Below are 16,578 nucleotides of genomic sequence, written 5' to 3'. Positions count from 1 at the left end.
AGCCTGCACGCCGACAGCGGCGCCGACTGCATCAGCCTGGAGCTGCGCGAGGCCGACGGCGCCCTCGTCACCCTCACGGCCGACTTCAGACAGGTAGGAGCCGCGGGGGCTGCCCCCCTGCCCGCGCCCGCTGCGCGCCTCTCCGCCCGCATCCCCGCGGCGGGGTGCCGCGCTCGCCCTCGGGGCACGCGCGCCGGGAAGCCCGCGCCCTCCCCGTGGCGCGGCCCGCGCTGTGCCCTGCTGCTCTGGTCGCCCGCTGCCCTTCCCTGCCGAGCTGCAAGGAGGTCGAGGGCTCCAGCGTGGGAGTTTCGGCCCCCCGCGCCTCGCGGGACATCGGCTGGGTTTAGAGGGAGGCTCGCAGCACGACTCTGGAGCCTACCCTTTTGTGGGGCAAAGGGTGGTGGCATGCGTGTGCGAGGTCCCTCTGGACCTGGGACCAGCTTGGAGCTTGAGAGAACCTTGGTGGAGGGTCCAGAAGCCAGAACCATTTCTGAGGARTGGAGGGGGTCTTTTGTGCGCGTGGAGGAAAAGTCAGCCTCGAGCATTGCTGGGGTCTTTGTTTGTGGTCTGCGTGCAGCCCTTCTCGTGCGTACGGCTCCACRCTGCTCGGGCAGGCTGTTGCCGCTGCTGTTACACCTGTAACCTGGGCTGCCTCTGTGCTGAAGCTGGGTGGTAAAGGTCCCGGCGGGATGGGCTGCAAAGCCTGCCCCAAGCCCAGCCGACCCTAGCGGACCCAGCTGTCTTTGCCGAGTTCAGAGGTAGCATAGCTCTGAGCAGAGGGTGCAGCAGCCACTAGGCATGGCGTGGGGTCACAAACGTGGCCAGGGCAGGAGAGTCACAGTGCACAGGGAAGAGCTCAAGGTCCTGACTCCTGGATGAGGGTGTTTATTCTCTGTCCTAAGGGCATCTGTACTTCTGATGCAAGTGGGATGCAGTTAGCTCCTCGGATGGATTTCTGCTGTCTTTGGGAGCACATGTGCATAGAGTTCCTAGTGCGGGAAGTGTTTGACTGACAGCTGTCTCTGGGACTGGCAACAGCTCTCCTGTAAAGGGGTCCTTTCTTTGTCCCTCTCCCAGGCCCGGTGGGTGAGAAGTGGCCTCTCTGCAGGGACATGATGTTTTCTGAGTTAAGCCTGAGATCCCACACTTCTCAGCAGGAGACAGGAGCTTCTGGGCCAGCATGGTGTTCTTCAGCATGTGCCAAGCCAAGCCGGATGCAGTGAATTTTCTGTTGCGCAGGGAAGAGCTGCTCTCTGCCGTGTGGGTGGCAGGGCAATTGCTATCTTGTTCCAACCCTCTGTTTAGACTGTTTGCTCAGGTGGACTTTGGTTTGCTGCAAGAGGAAGCTCAAACCTGCAGATAGCAGGGTATCATGCCCCAACCTGTTGTGAACCTTGGAGCCTTCCTCCAGGGGTTGTCATGATGCCTCTTCCCCCTTCTGGTACACTCTGTGCCCAGTGTCCTTGCAGCCTCTTGGATGGCTCTTCTCCAGCTAAAGTCCTGGAGGGCGCAGGTTCAAGCCCACCCCTTCCTGAGATGCTAGCAGAAGCTGTATTTTGGAGATTATAGTGTGCTCCATGTACTCCAGCACACACTCAGGGAAACGGTCCAATAATTCCTGTAAAAAGACAAATCCTAAGAAGACAGGAAACACCCGGAAAGTTGGGGGAGAAGGGAGGGCTCTTAAGCCTACAGATTGCTAAATTGAATACCATGGCATGTTCCTGACCACAGGAAATCCAAGCACTTCACAGATCCTCTAGGTAGACCCCTTGGGAGCCTGGGATGTAACTTGGGGACTTCTGTTGTCCTGAGCTGTTGATCCTTCCAACATTTTTCACTTCAGCTCTTCCAGGAGCTTGCCCTCAAATCTTATCTACAAACCCAGCAGAGTGTGATAGCTCTTCTCTTGCTCCTGTCCTCTTATAATTGCACTACTTCTGGAGACAGGCTTCTCTAAATATGTCTCTCACTTCATTCTGTTAAATCCTTAGCTCCATGCATGCCCTCATATTGTGGTGGAAATGCATGGGGAAACAGTCCTTGGAAGGCTTTGCAAGGAGTCATTCTTAGCCTTCTGTTTGCTAACAGTTGGGTTGCTGGCTCTTTGTTTCATGTCTGTACTGGAATATGGCTCAAGAAAAAACAGAGAAACATCAAGGACTGAGGAGATGAATTTGCGGTACTGTGAGTAATGATGTGAGCAGGCAGCTGCCTGGCCAGGGTTCCCCTTCTGACCCGTTCTCCTGGCTGCACACAGGCATTTCCCTGTTCTGCTCTGGTGCTCATCTCTCTAACATTACACAACTTCTTCTCTCCAGAGAAAGGTCTCGAGGCTCTCAGTCTTTGCAAAAGCAGCTGCAGTTGTTGGTCTGGGTTTCCCAGGCTAGATAGTGTGGTCATGCTGTGGCCAGGATGCTGGGTTTTCGCACAAATCACTTTTCCACTTTTCTGGCTTAAACTGCGGGGGTTTAGTCCAAAGGCATTTTTTTCATTTTCTTTGCTGACAAGGGGCTACTGCTAGACCATGGGTTGGAGAGGAAAGGAGATTCAGGTTTAATGAGACCATGGTTCAGTTCTCTCCTCTGGCACTCTGGCACTGATGGAAGTTGAGCAGGACTTGAACAGTGCTTAGGGCTTTGCACAAAGGTGGGATTTTCATTGCTCTTCCACCCCTGCCTTCGCGCCCTCCCCCCCCCCCGCAACCGGAGCTGAACCTGAAGGAGCTTTAGAAGCCCAATTGGTGTACCCTATGCAATCGCCGTTTGCCCTCCACTCGCTGTAGAGACACGTATCAGATCCCTCTCAGTCCCCGAAGGCTGTGTGAGGTAGGTGTGCCGGGTCCAGGGAATGCCCCTTCCCAGGGCAAAAGCTGGCATGAGCTGCTTTTTGGAGCAGCCTCTGGGCTGCAATGTGGGGACCGCAATGTAACTAAAATGGAGCAGCCGCACACCTTCTTGGGGAACCTGTGCTCTACAACGAAGGGAAGATGAGAAGATCGCTGCAGTAGCCCAGGCTCTGTGGGGCAGGAGGAGGGCATCTGTCACGTCCTTGGAGCACACAAGGTTTTTCCTTGTTCCCTAGTGCAGAGCACTAGTGCTTGGTGGGACCCCAAACTGGGACGTGATGTTTTCTGGGCTGTGCAATAGTGAAGACTGTTTCTTTTGTTGCAGATTGAAAGAATGTGATGACATGTCTGTCCCTGCGTACTATTGTCAGGCATAAAATGTATTGCAGAAAGGGGTGAGGGGGGAGAAGAACCATAAATGTTGTGTCTAATTTGAGTAGCACAGTCTCCTCAGTTGTTAAACAGCGGCCTGAAAACAAAGTGGGTGGTTTTAGTCCAAGGTCAGTACAAAGATATAGTAAAGTTTCTTTTTCCTTTTGATTAATGGAAAAGTTGTGCTGGAAACRCAAGGGAGAAGGTATGGCTACTGGTCTTTTAACGCTTGCATTGCCAGTCCTTTCAGCTTTCCTTGCTAATAAGGCTGAAGTTACTTGATAGTCTGGGTTAGTGTTTTGAGGCCTTATGGCAGGGTCCACCATATTAGGTGCTAAATGACCAGAGAATATAGGAAAGCATCTGCCGAAAGACATTATCTGTGAAATTCTGAAAGCAGCCTTTTCTCCACTGCAGAGATGCCAGAAATAGAAAAGGAGGGTTATTCAGCACCCTCCTTGAGGAACGGAACTTCCTAATCAAGGTGATATGCTGTGATCTGAAGAGGTTCTCCCAAGTCTGCCACTGTGCTTCAGTCTTTGCTCTGAAATACCTGGTGCCAGCTGCTCGTAAGAATAGGATGTCAGGAGGGACCTGGCACCTCCCAGTTCCTCTCTTTTCCTAGGAAAGTGTGTTGAATGCATTCAGGAGCCAGGTGTAGCAGTGAGATGTCCCATGTCCACCAGCCACCCGTTGGACTGGATGGTCCTTAGCCAGATGGATGGTCCATAGCGAGAACCCTTGGAAGCTGTGTTGGATGACTTGCTCCCAACAGTGCTCTTCTGCAAGGTGGGGCCCAACAGCCCACGCTCTGCCACAGTGAGGTTCATGGGTTGGAGTGATCCTTTCTCCCTGTCGTGGGCTAAAGACTATTGGGAGACCTGTGCAAGCAGCCTCCTTGGAAAGCAGATTTTCAGGCAAACAGTTTCAGGGCTGTGCCRTACCACAGCATGCTTCTCAAAGACTTGCTAGCAGTGCTAAAAGGCTCTCTCCTGGAACAGATGACACCAGTTCCCCAGGAGCTACTGTGAGATAATAGGAATCTTTTTAGCTCTCTCCCTAGCAGGGATTGCACAATTTGGGAGAAAGAAGCAAGCATGCTGGGAATGGTGAGTGAAGCGCTCCACAGGTCTCCTCAGCGGCGTTAAACATTAGAAAATTTAATGCTGCATTATTCAGGCATGCATTTCCTAGGGATTTGGTTTTGTTTGGGAGGACAGGAGGGATGGAGTGAATTCATTAAAATATCGTGGTGTTTGTTACCTTGTRGTGGAGTGAGGTAGCTAAAAATGCTGGCTTTTAATTGAACTRATCACTCAAGTGTTGGTAAATGGCAGTTGTACCATATGCAAAGGTAGTGCTGTGGCCTGCTGAGCTGCACGTAGGACTGGAGGGCAGAAGGTCCTTGCCAGCCAGAGCTGCCCTTTGCTCGCTCCATGGCCTTGGGCAATTCGCTTAGGTAGGATCCAGTTTCAAATGTGGCCTCTGCCGGTTACTTTTTGGCATGCCTCAGTTTGCTAGAGGATGGTTTTCCAAATATCTCTGAGCGTTGTGGAGGGCCYGCAGGTTCTCCTGGCTCCTTGCTACGGCTGGGAAACTGAGGCAAGGGAAGGTTAAGAGGCCATGAACCGAAGTGTTTTTGGTCTAGCTATTTCCAGTAGGAGAGACATTAAAAAACATAATCCCCTTCTAGACAGTTTAACTCAGCTGGCTGGACCCCCTGTGTGGATGCAACAATACATGCTCCATGGGGTATGTTGTACAAGCAAAACAACTTCCTGGCCAACTGTAGCTGTTCCCCCAGAGGGGATACAGGCRGGCCAGGATGGCAGCGAAGGCTGGTGACCGCGTGAGGAAGTGGGCCCAGGAGTGCCAGAGCAACACTGCCCCTAGCAGCTGCTTCTCTTTGCACRTACCCCCCCTGCTCTGAGCAGGCATGCGACAGCAAAGATGAAAGTGGGTCCCACAGCAGCATTGCTGTTCTTGGGGAGAGAAACTKGGCAGGAAAGCTGAATGAGCTGGGGTCAGGAAGGCACTGAAATAATTTATTTCCCTGGGAACTGTTTTGCTTCACACAATGTGAAGTCGAGAGGCTGGGCCCAGATCTAGACCACACAGGCTTAGAAGTCTCCACTGGATTAAGCCTAGGAATGGAGGCTGAACTGTTCTTGCACCCCAGAGAGCAGTCCCTGGAGTAGCTGGCTGAGGACGACGCAAGGATGGAGGAAGCTGAATGACTTTTCTGCTCCTCAGCGGAGGCTAGTTCTTTGTAATTCCCTGTGGTAGGTAAGGGCAGCCTGGGCTGATGGGAGCTCTGGCCACTGAGTTCCTTTCTCCCTTCAGGAAAGAAGAGCTGCTCTGTCCATGCTCTGAAAGCCAAGGCTGCGGTTACCTCCAATGCCAGGGTTAGAGCGTGGCTGCAGAACTGGCTGTTCCCTATTTCACTAAGCATCGCGTCGTCCAAACCTAAACAACAGCTGTAACTGTACTTGCCACACAAGTGCAGGTCAGGGCCAAGGACTCTCAACGCCCCCATGATGAGTTCACCTGGAGAGTCCCTGCATTGCAAAGGCAATGTTCTGTTGGGACTTGTTCCCTGCTGGGAAATTTTGCAGAAACCCAGAATTAAAGGTGCCTTTTGTTGCCTTGGCCAGGTACCCACCTTGTGGCTGAATCTTCCTGCTCCTCCTGGTGGGAAAGAGGTGAGGTGGCTAGGGAGGGAAAGACTCTCTGAGTAGGGGAAAGTTGGGTGGCTCTTCCCATGCAAGAAGCATGACAGATTCTTGATGGGACAAGCTTAGGTTCCTGTTCCACCTGTGGTTGCATAGCCAGGGCAAGGGGGGCAGGGAAGGTGGGGAAGGGCTGGGCAAGGCTTGGAGAAAGAAGGGTGAAAAAGGGCTGAGGAAAAGATGAGACTTATTTCTTCTTTCTCAGGAGAGAGCAGTCACTGCAGGGTTCTTGTCTCTGGGAAAAATGGGCCCGTGTGTGGCACAGTTAGAGGCTAGCTGATATCCGCAGTAAGGGTTGCTGGAGCAGGGCTTTGCTTGGAGCCAGGTGAAAGTGAAATTTCTCTCTTCAGAACAATATGTGCCGTAGGAGGTAGTTCCTTGAACAAAACAGCTTAATTAAAGCTCTTCACTGGCTCAGTGACTGCACGAGTGCTGGCAAACCCAGAACCTTCCTGTCGTTCCCCGAGCACCTCCCTCCATATCAACAAATGTCCTGGTGATCCCTGACTCCAGGGTGGGCACGCAAGGGTGCATGACACCTAGAGTTCAGGCAGCACCAGAGCCCTCTGCACACCAGGCAGAGCTGCTTCCTTTTGCTGCCGTGGAGTGAGACCTGAATCTCGGTGTAGCTGCAGCCTGGTGGCCCCCTGGGCAGGGATGCGGGCTAACGTGCTGGGTCAGTGCAGCACTGCAGGCTAATGGGTTGTACAGCAAGGTGATGGGGGTGGGCAACAGGCGCTTAGGTTCACTCTGCAGGTGTGGTGACACTCGTGCTTTTAAGACATGTTGCATGGGCACCATCTCCTTTGCCCAGAATTGCTGGCTTTGTGGAGCCCCCCAAAATGATGGCAGCAAGGGACTGGCCTTGGCCAACAAGTTCACTGCAACCTGAGCGGCGCATGCCTGGCAGTCATGTTTCCAGGGAGCTGTTTGAGCAGAGCTGCCAGGAAAGGGACGTGTGCCAGAAGCACTGGGGCAGCGGGAGAAGGAGGAGAAATGAAGCTTCATCGTGGGTCCCGAGCCCAGCATCTCTTTGGGTTTGCAGGCTTTGAGGACGGCAGCTCGGGGCAGTTGCTCTCACAGGCAGCGACGTCAGCAGGGCTGGTGGAGCGGTTGACTTTAGATAAAGACCTGGCTTTGTTTAATGTACCAGTGGAGGCAGCCAGGTGTGGAGGCTTTCTGGTTCAGCTCGGGGGCCTGTGGCAGGGAGGTGGGAGAGGAGGACTGCCTGGGTGTTTGTCCGACTGCAAGACCTCCGCCAGGATGGGCGGAGGAAAGACCTAAGGGAGATCAGCCACTAGCAAAGGCAGACCTGGGGGTGGAGGGAGGGGTGGGTTGTGCAGTGGGACTCTGCTCTGCACACTGCTTCCCCTACAGCCTCTGTGACTCACTGCTGATCTTTACTACCAGATTCCCCTCTGCTTGCTCTTTCTCCATCCATACCTCCCCTGCTGCAAGATCACCCTTCCCCATCTTTCTCTCCCTCCATCCCCTTCCAGTGAGCTCTTTGAGTGAAGATGTTTGCAGGCATCTTTACCAGAGGTTGCATGGACTCAGCCTATAAATCAGCAAGCACGCGGAGGTGGGTGGATAAATATTTAGATTAGCTGAGCAGCAGCACTGGGTCACTCGCTGGTGAGATGGGAGCAAGGTAATACAGTAAGGTGCTTCGAGGGAAATACAACAGCAGCTGGTGACCCTGTGCCCTCCCTGCATTTGCTCCTGAGGACTGTCTTGTTTCAATGGCCCCAAGAGCTGTTTTGCTCCATTGGTGCATTGTAAAGACACCAGATTTGGTCCTTCCTCTCGTATGCGGTTGGAACTCAGAAACATTTACAGCATTTCTGTCTGCATTCAGCACTGAAAAGAGCCCCTGAATGGAGGAGCCCTTTGTACACAGTGGAAGTGGCACCCTCAGACCTGAGCCCACTTGGAAGGAGCATCTCCCTCCCCGGACTCTGCAGTGCCGCCTGAGGCAGCCGGGCTCTGAGCGCTGGAGCCAGAGTGAAGGACCTGCGCTTGTGTGGGATTGCTCGGGAGCTTTGAACTGCTCATTAGGGGCAGGGAGAAAGCTGTGAATCTCCCATATGCACTAGCTGTGAAAACGAACCAGAGCTGGGAATTTGAAGTTTAATTTTGGATTGATAGATCAGAAGGATTGATCAGTTGCTCAGCATGTACTCGTTTTACAAAAATTGCCTTCAACCTGGGAAGTACTGCACTGTTTTTAATCTCCTGCATGTAGCTGAGTTTTTTTCAGTCCTAATGCAAAACATGGCTGTCCACATTTGCTTTTCTTTTTGCTGGACTGAACTCTGATTGTGTAAAGCAAACTAAAATTAAATCCACAGTTGAAGGATATGCCAGAGTTGGCCACTGGTTTTGATCTACTCCCCCTTGGGCCTTGCTTGCTGGGGGAGCTCAAAGCCGAATTGCTCAACTAGAAGGCAGTGGGACTAAATGTAGATGTGAATGTGGATTGTTCCAGTGGTGCCCATGTCTGGGTGGGAATTCTCCTTGTTAGAGCTGTCAAAAAATAATAAGCCAGTAGTAATTTCACTRGCATTTTTGGTAACTATGACTTCCAAGCTGGATTTGGAGATGTGCTAGAACCCATGTCAGAAGCTATATATATAAGATGCCAAAATTATTGACCAGGACAGAAAAGGAGATCAGCTGCAGCTGATCATAATGGGTTCCTTCTGGCTTTAACAATTTATGACTTTCATTTCTGTTCCACATGCTGTTGGGTCCAGAAATGAGCAATTTGTTTGCCAGAATACCAGTTACTTGGAAGCAAGTGAGGGAAGGCAGCAGAGGAAAGTTGGGACTGCTGGCCCTAAGTAATGCATGGAGATAATGGCTATGTGACATTTGTTTAACAAAAATAGGTACCGGTTTTGACTGTGCGCAATCCCAGCTTGTTAATAGCTCACTGGTGAGATGAGGACTTTTGCTGTAATAAAGACTTGTGATATTTTTAGTTGATGGCGGATGGAAGCTGTGACCAGCTGCCCTCACAGGGCTTCAATTACAACTCAAAGATAGCAACCTGGAGGAAAAAGGGGGCCTCATGTGGTATGTAACGTGGATTCAGATATGGTTTCAGCGGTTTTGGTCCCTCTAGCTATTCCTAGGAGGAACAGTCATCCAGTCCCAGCGGTCCTGGCACTGTGATAGAGTAGGATTTTTGGACTGCGTTGTGTTTTCCTTTCACCCGTTCTGTCCTCGTCCGCTTGCCTGTGCTTATGCTTTCTCCAGCCCTCTCCCCTTTGCCTTCTGGTCACATATTGGCCCTAGCAGGATGAGCCACGTTACAGTAACAGGAAGAGCAATAACCCTGATAATAACTCTGTCTCTGTGAGATGGGGGGGAATGATGCTTTGGCTGCTGCATCAACATGTTTTATTTCTTTAGGCRGTTGAAAGTGAAACACTAAAAGACAGTTTCCCCTAGGGAGGTGGATTTGGGCTTTAAATTTCTCCTTCCCTTGCAGGCCACTGCAGCCTGGCTAAGTGAAACCCTGGGTGTTGCACTCAGCCCTGCTCGACTAGGGGGTCCATGGCTTTTCTCCTGGAGGGGCGTGTGGCCCCAACAGGATGTTTGCTGACTGAAGGGAAAAGGAGCAGCCTTTGAGTAAAGTCTAGACTCGTGGCAGCCTTCCCTGCATTGATAGGAGAACATCTCTTGGAAGAGGACAAGACTCCTCAGACTCGCATCTCTCCTTGTAAAGGACAGATGACCACCAGTTGTTCTTTGTGGGAGCCGGGGACATGGAATGTGTCCTGGCAGCTCTCTGTCCCTGACACAGTGGGACTGTGAAAACTTTTACTCCTTTACAGACAGCAGTAATTACGCTGCAGGGTTGTGTGGGATTGAACCTGGGACTACACCCCTTGTTCAAGTAGCAGAAGTATGAGACCTTTAACTTTGTTCTTTTAGATGGAGCTGTTCTCAGTGACCCTGAAGTCTGTTCCCCCCACTGATGCCAAAGGTCTGGGACTTTCACTCAGTGATTTTTATTTCTTTTTCAGGAGGTGAAGATATTTCGTGCCTTAATCTTAGGGGAGCTGGAGAGGGGCCAGAGCCAATTCCAAGCGCTCTGCTTCATCACGCGGCTTCACCGCAACGAGATCATCCCCAGCGAGTCTATGGCAAAGCTGCGGCAGGTAAGAGGCAGCCCTGCAGCAGGCTTCGGTGCAAGCTCCATYTTCCAGTCTATCCATGGTTTCCTAGAGCTAATGCTGTCCTGCCTGTATACCCTTCCCAGGCAGCTGCTCAATTGCTCAGCTGTTCACTGGACCAGCCTTTGATCACCTCTACTGTTTAAGGGATTCATTATTAAGCTAATTTCATTAATAATATTGATCATGATCCACTAATAAACTAGGTGGAGGCATGATTTAGTTCAGCCTAGACTGTGTTGAAGAGGAAGTGGATGGCTGGAGCAATCACCATAAAAACTCCTGCTGCAGATTATTTAATGAAGCAAATACTAATTTGGCACCATGCATCAGGACAAAGCGCTGATGAATGATCACAGGCAAATCAGTTATCAGTTGAGCAACACCAAGAAGTTGTGTAAGTGCCTTCTGTCCAAATAGGATGCAGGTGCGTTTGCCCAGTAATTTGCACACCTTCTTACATTGGCATGAAATCATGATACTCTCTATGGGATAATTTGTTGGAACCAGGATTCCGATTTTTGTGTTTTTTGTCTTCTCTAGAAAAATCCCAGGACAGTGCGGCAGGCTGAGGAGGTGCGGGGCCTGGAACATCTCAGCATGGATGTAGCTGTCAACTTCAGCAAAGGTGCCCAGCTGAGCTCTCACATCCACAATGTCTGTGCAGAGGCCAAAGAAGCAATTTACACCCGAGAGGAAGATGTCAAATTTTGGCTGGAGAAAGGTAAAAGTTCCCTTTGGTTTGATGGGAACTGCTCCTGTCATCAGGCTGGCAGAGTGCTGGGATCTCTCCTGCCAGACTACTGGTGATCAGCACAGATCCCTTCAGCCTCTTGTTCACTACCTGCAGTACAGTGGTGAATAATGCGCATGTGTCGATTGCTTGCACATCACACTGTGCTGGAGTCTAGTCTTTAACATATCTGGTGTCTTCCATATTGCTCTCCTAGTGAACCCAATTAGGCAGGTACTTCCAAGGCCACTCTTCGCCTGGCTTACCACCTCCAAAGGAAGACATTCTTTACCTTCTCTCTGTATCTTTTGCCTCATTTTTCCCACAGGCCCTGTCTTCTCCAATGGTTCCTATTCAGAATTAAGTCTGTTCACACAAACCCTGCAACCAAGCGCTCTCCAGCCTCGTTCTCTGTGACAGTCCCGGAGACTGTAGCGAGAGCAGCGCTTGCCTCGGTGGCTCTCTCCCTTGGCCTTGTCTTTCAGCAGCAGCGTCCTGAGCAATGTCTCTGTGCTTCTTCCCGCAGGGGTGGACGGCTCCATGTTTGAGGTCCTGCCCCAGTCATCAGACCTCCCTGACCTGCAGCGTTGCAAGCTGTGTGCGGACCGCTGGAAACCCTGCATTTGCAGCTACTCGCTGAACATCGAGTGGTACCCATGCATGCTGAAGTACTGCAAGACTCGGGATGCTGGGGGCAAGGTTTCTTCTTACAAGTGTGGCATCCGCAGCTGCCAGAAGGGCTACACCTTCGATTACTATGTGCCGCAGAAGCAGCTATGTCTGTGGGACGAGGAGACCTAGCAGCGCCAGGCCAGGCCTTTTCAAGGGGCAGCTCATCTGCCTCCTGCCCCCCTTTTATGATGCTAAGGGCATCCTGGAGTCGACTGCTCCAAAGAAGGAACACGGTCCACAGAGGTGCCTTGTACAAGGAGAGCTTTGTGTGTGCCTTTCCTTCTGGCCCCCTGCAACCCTCTCCCCACCTAACACTGCCTCATACTGTGATAAGTGGCCTCAGCTCACTGCATGTTAATGCTCTCCTGCCAGCTGCCAGGAGATGTTGCCTCCTGGAAGAAGAGACGTATATTTCTGGGGTGAAGGACTGGGAGGGGTGTGTTTTGCCTGCTCTAGATTTAGCAGATGTGAAGGGGGGCAGCTCTGATAACAGGCATCAGCCTTGAGCATCCTTATGGGTGGTCAGGGCAGGGAGAGAAGTGGTCCTGACAACCTGAGTTGTCAAACATCCCTACCACTGAAGAAGCCCCTTCACTGATTTCGCCACCTCCTGGTGACATAGCAGCATTTCCCAATGGGAAAATAGCTAATTTATGGGACCACATACTCAGACAACAAAGGTACGAAGCCTACCCAAAGCAAGAACCTGCCCGTAGCTTTTCCTAGTGTCTGGCTGTTGTATCCTTCCTGTGGCTAGAAGATAGAATAGGGGGATATATCCCAGCAATTACTTATATGCCTAAAGGGCTGGTAATTAGGGCTCTACTTAAAACCCTATGTAGACTAGTTAAGGCCCAACTTTTTGTGTTGGTCCTGTGACTCTCCCGCTAAGAAAGAAATGTCCAGAAATTGGTGACTGCCATCATAACATTGTGGTTGCGAGGGGGGGGGGGGAGGATGATCCCAGGTGGGGTTTGCACCATTATTTTGACGCAGACGACACTGATCTGCCTGGCTTAGAGCAGAGGATCAAGGGCCGGGGCTCCTCAGGTCTACGTCCTACTCTGCCAGCTACTCACACAATAAGCTCCTAGATGTTGTACTGCTTTGCTGTGCCTTGGTTTCCCCTATATGTAAAACGGGGATGACACTGAAGCTGACCTTGGCTCTGTTATACACCTGGAGGGCACCGGACAAAGAGCACTGCTGGATTACTGCCTAATTCCTGTGTCCTCTTTCACTCGAGTTAGAACAGCCAGGGAGGTGAGGAAGAGGCTGTTGGGGTCATTTTGAACCCTGGTACCTCGTGGTGACAAGCCTTCACTGTGTGCCTTTTTGCCTAAAATCCAGGAATTTTTGACCAAAAAAAAAAAATCTTACATTTGGTCACAATTATTTTTGTATTGATGTCCTAATGGGGGGGAGGGGGGGAGAAGGGAAAGGTATTTTAATATTGTGACATGAAGTAAAACACACTTGAATAATTTTTTTCTAAAGCAAATTATTTATCATTTGTAAGGTAAATAAACTGATTTTTTTAAAGCATCCTTTGCCTAAAAGACTCTTTGGATTGCACTGAGACAATGACAGTTGTTCGGGCTCCTGATTAAGAGCTGTTTTCTTAGGGGTAGATCTCGAGCTTGTACCCAGGACATCAGAGACCCATGTATGGGGGAGGCGAGGGGAGGGAAGCATCCTGCTGTTCRGGGTGACCCCAGCTCTCATCTGCGTGTTGCTGCGTCTCAAGCATACCTGGCCCCTCAGTAGGGAGCCAGCTTGGGCTCATCTCAAGCAACTGCGCAAGCTCTGAGCCCTAGCCCCAGTGAGATAAGAGGCCGGCAATGGCTGCAGAAAGTGGTCCTAGGAGTGGGCAGGTGGGTGCCTGCTTTTCTCTCCTAGCGATGTTGGGGTCCTGTGAGGGGAGRTGGTGCAGATGTGCAGCTGCAGCTAGTGCCTGGAGGCTTGTCTGAGCAGCAGCCTCAGTGAGGTATCTATCCTCTGTCTATGCCTCTGCTGCTGTAGCTGAGGGGAGATGACACCTTCGGAGTTTTTGGCAGGTTCAAAGCTCTAGCTCAGTTGCTGCTCAAGGGAGAAATGTGGAGTGCTGATTCCCCCTAGTGAGGTGAACGCAGAGACAAGGACTTGTGCAACCTCAGCCCTTCCGCACACGAGCTGCCAGAGCAACTTACTCCTCTCAGTGATTTTTGGAGAGGCTTTGAGTGCTTYGCTTACACAGTCAGTACTTGCAGGGGTTGTTCTCTGCTGCCTTGGCTCCTRCCTCCTTCTGCAGCAGGATACTGGGACTTGGTCCCTGCTAGCCCCAGTTAAATCCAGCTGTTGGCTGTGAGCAATGAGGGAGAGGAGCTGCAAGGGGGCCTGTGTGCCTTTCTGCTGGGACCCCTGKGTAGCCCTTTTTTGCCAGTTACCCCCTGCCTGGGCTGCTGGGAGGGTGCTTAGCGCTGTCAGGGAGCACCTGCGCCACGTCCCCGAGGGCTGGATGCGCTTACCGTGTAAAGGTGAGGCTCTGCGCTGCCTGGATCACGCACAGCCCTTAAGAGGGGACAGAGCATCTCCTTGATACTCCATAAGGAGGATGAAGGACAGCCCATAAGCGATGTCTCGGTTCTTCCCCAGTACCCCTTGGCAGCATGGGCTGAGGCGTTTGCAGGCCAGCGCGGGAAGGCATCACGGCATGGCCGTAGGAAGCTGCCCCCTCGGCTCCCTGGGCGGCAGAGGAGCCTTTCATGAGCTGGGCCTGTRTTCAGCAGTGCAGGCTGGAGGGTGTTTTGGTCTCTCTGCCTGYGGCAGGGCCGGCGCTGCATCGTGGGGGCTCTTACCTGTGCCAGGTAAGTGAAGGACACGAATGCTCAATAGCTACGGGCAGCATATGCTGAGCTCAACTCGATGGTCGTTTTTGGATTTGTGACGTGTGCTCCAGCAGAGCTGGGCTTTGAGGGGAGGCGAGCAGCCAGGGCACGTCCCTACAGCGTGCTGCYGTCAGCTGAGCTGTCTGAGCTGGGCTATCCGAGCGTGGGAGGGAGCTGGTGCCTCTGCTTTCCCGAAGCTAATGCCACCCATCTGGCCTGAGGCTAGCCTGGGCCTTGGCGAGGTACCTAGCAGCACCTTGAATTTCCAGAGCTGCTGCCCAGRAGCAGTGCAGATTTCCCGTCCTCCACAAGTGGGTGCTGCCGGATCGTGTCTGTGCTCCGAGAAGCGAAATGCTGGCGAGGTCCTTGGGGGRAAGCACTCTTGGCAGAGCTTTCTGCAGGCTGGAAAAGGCAGTGAAGGTGATGCACAGCTCCACGGTTTAGGGATGTATGTGTTTCACACCCCAAATTACAGCTAGGTATCTTAGTCCCTGAAAGATCTCGTTATCTCCCCAACCTTGCAAGAAGAGAACTGCACTGCAGTACATTTGCCTTTCCAAAGGAAAATCTTTCTTCTTGATGCACTTTAACAACACCCTTGCAAAGCAGCTGTTGCAGGTGGAGACAGGGGACCTTCCTGGCACAGAAGGATCCTGCAGTTGGCCAGGAGCACTGGTGTAAATCCTTGCCGTTAGGAAAAGCAGTAGGGGATTTTTGTAACGTCCTTCTGCCTTGTTTGTGCTTTCAGGGCCCATCCAAAAGGCCCCACTCCATAAATCAAGTTCTATCTGCAGAGCTTATCTTCCTCTGAGAGGGGAATAAACTCTGGTGGCAAATGCAGAGGAATACCCACATATAACGAGGATGAGAGTAGATAGGTCATTCATTGATGCTGGTGGGGGAAAAAAATAATGATCAGCTGACTTCTGGCAGCAGCATATCTGCTGGCACCGAGGAGTGGTTGTCTCAGGGTAGAGTTAAAGCAAATCTGCCTTTGCCTGGAAAAGGTGGTCTTATTTATACAGCAGAAAGGACTGTGGATGCTTTGATACCTCCCCTATATTTTCTCTCTGCCGGTGGCTGCGGTGTTTCAGGTAGATTAGGAGGTGTAGTCTCTCCTGCCTGCGTGGAAGAGTGCTGATGACAAGGGCGCCCAGGTGAGGGGCTTTGCTCCCACAGCTCTTTGGGGAGCAAACTGCTGAACCTTTCTTTTTCTTCTTTTTTTTTTCTTCCCCTGTTCCATTGACCACAAAATAAYAGTCAGAAAAAGCAGATCACACCAGCTCCAGGGTAGGACTGGGCACACTGGAGGATTCCCAGTTGCTTTTTGGAGGCACCTGCAGGGCCAGGAGAGGGCAGTGCATCCCTGCCTATCTGCCAGGACAGCATCCCGGCCGGAGGATGCCCGGGAGATCCCTATCCGGCACAGGCCCGGACCCCTGGTGCTCCGGTACAGGCWGCATGTCTCTGCAGCAAGGGAAGAGCATCGGGGAGCTGAAGGAGCAGTATCAAGTGAAACTGCCAGCCAGCGTGCATGAAAGTGCCCCGATTTGGGGGACGGGAGGCTCTCGTAGCCCCCCCAGCCTTCGYAGGGCCTTTCACTCTCACCTGTGCCCCAGAGGCCTTTCGGGCTGGCTGGGAGCCACCACTAAATCCCTGTCTGACACAGTGAGGACACCTGACCGCATCGCCCTTCAGCACGGGAAGGACGCAGACGTGGGGCCCGTGCTGAAGCCGCTAGGAAGCAGCCCAGCAGCTGCCCCGCTATGCCCCGCGGTTCAGCATGCCGGCCCGGGCTCTGCCACGGGATCGGTGGCAGGAGTCCAGCCCCTCTAGCAGCTCGAAACRAGACACCTGTGCAAACCACCCCCTGCCACCTTTCTGCTTCCTGGAGTAGCTCTAAATACAGCCCTAGAAACCTCCCTTTCGTTCCCCATCCTGCAAACATCCGGGTGACCCCGAGCGCTCTCGGGAACTTCCCCTCCTCTCTGCTTTCCCCCTTCCATCTCCCCCTCTGCTTTCCGCCTCCTATTCCTTGAGAGACTTTCTCTTTGCACTTCTACCCTTTCTTTCCAGCGTGTCTCCCTCTCCGGAGGATTTCCTTTCTGACCATGGAAGCCAAGGGCAGGCGCTTCGAGGCCATAACACCAGGCTGCGTTGGAGGTTAGGCCCG

The 16,578-nt window shown here is 52.3% G+C and overlaps 1 protein-coding gene across 1 annotated transcript in view; it reads left to right on the top strand.

The window, feature by feature from the left end:
- Positions 1-11,872, top strand: part of OAF (out at first homolog) — a 12,713-nt gene extending 841 nt beyond the window's left edge. The window contains exons 2-5 of the mRNA XM_026072989.1: positions 3-93; positions 9,984-10,118; positions 10,677-10,857; positions 11,393-11,872. Of these exons, the coding sequence (XP_025928774.1) occupies positions 3-93; positions 9,984-10,118; positions 10,677-10,857; positions 11,393-11,667 (682 nt within the window). The 3' untranslated portion in view covers positions 11,668-11,872. The remainder of the gene's footprint in view (positions 1-2; positions 94-9,983; positions 10,119-10,676; positions 10,858-11,392) is intronic.
- Positions 11,873-16,578: the final 4,706 nt, after the last annotated feature.

The sequence above is a fragment of the Apteryx rowi genome, unplaced genomic scaffold (assembly GCF_003343035.1).
Source record: "Apteryx rowi isolate R43461 unplaced genomic scaffold, aptRow1 scaffold_356, whole genome shotgun sequence".
Lineage (NCBI taxonomy): Eukaryota > Metazoa > Chordata > Aves > Apterygiformes > Apterygidae > Apteryx > Apteryx rowi.
Note: the sequence above shows the minus strand (reverse complement) of the source record. Positions and strands in the feature narration are given on the sequence as shown.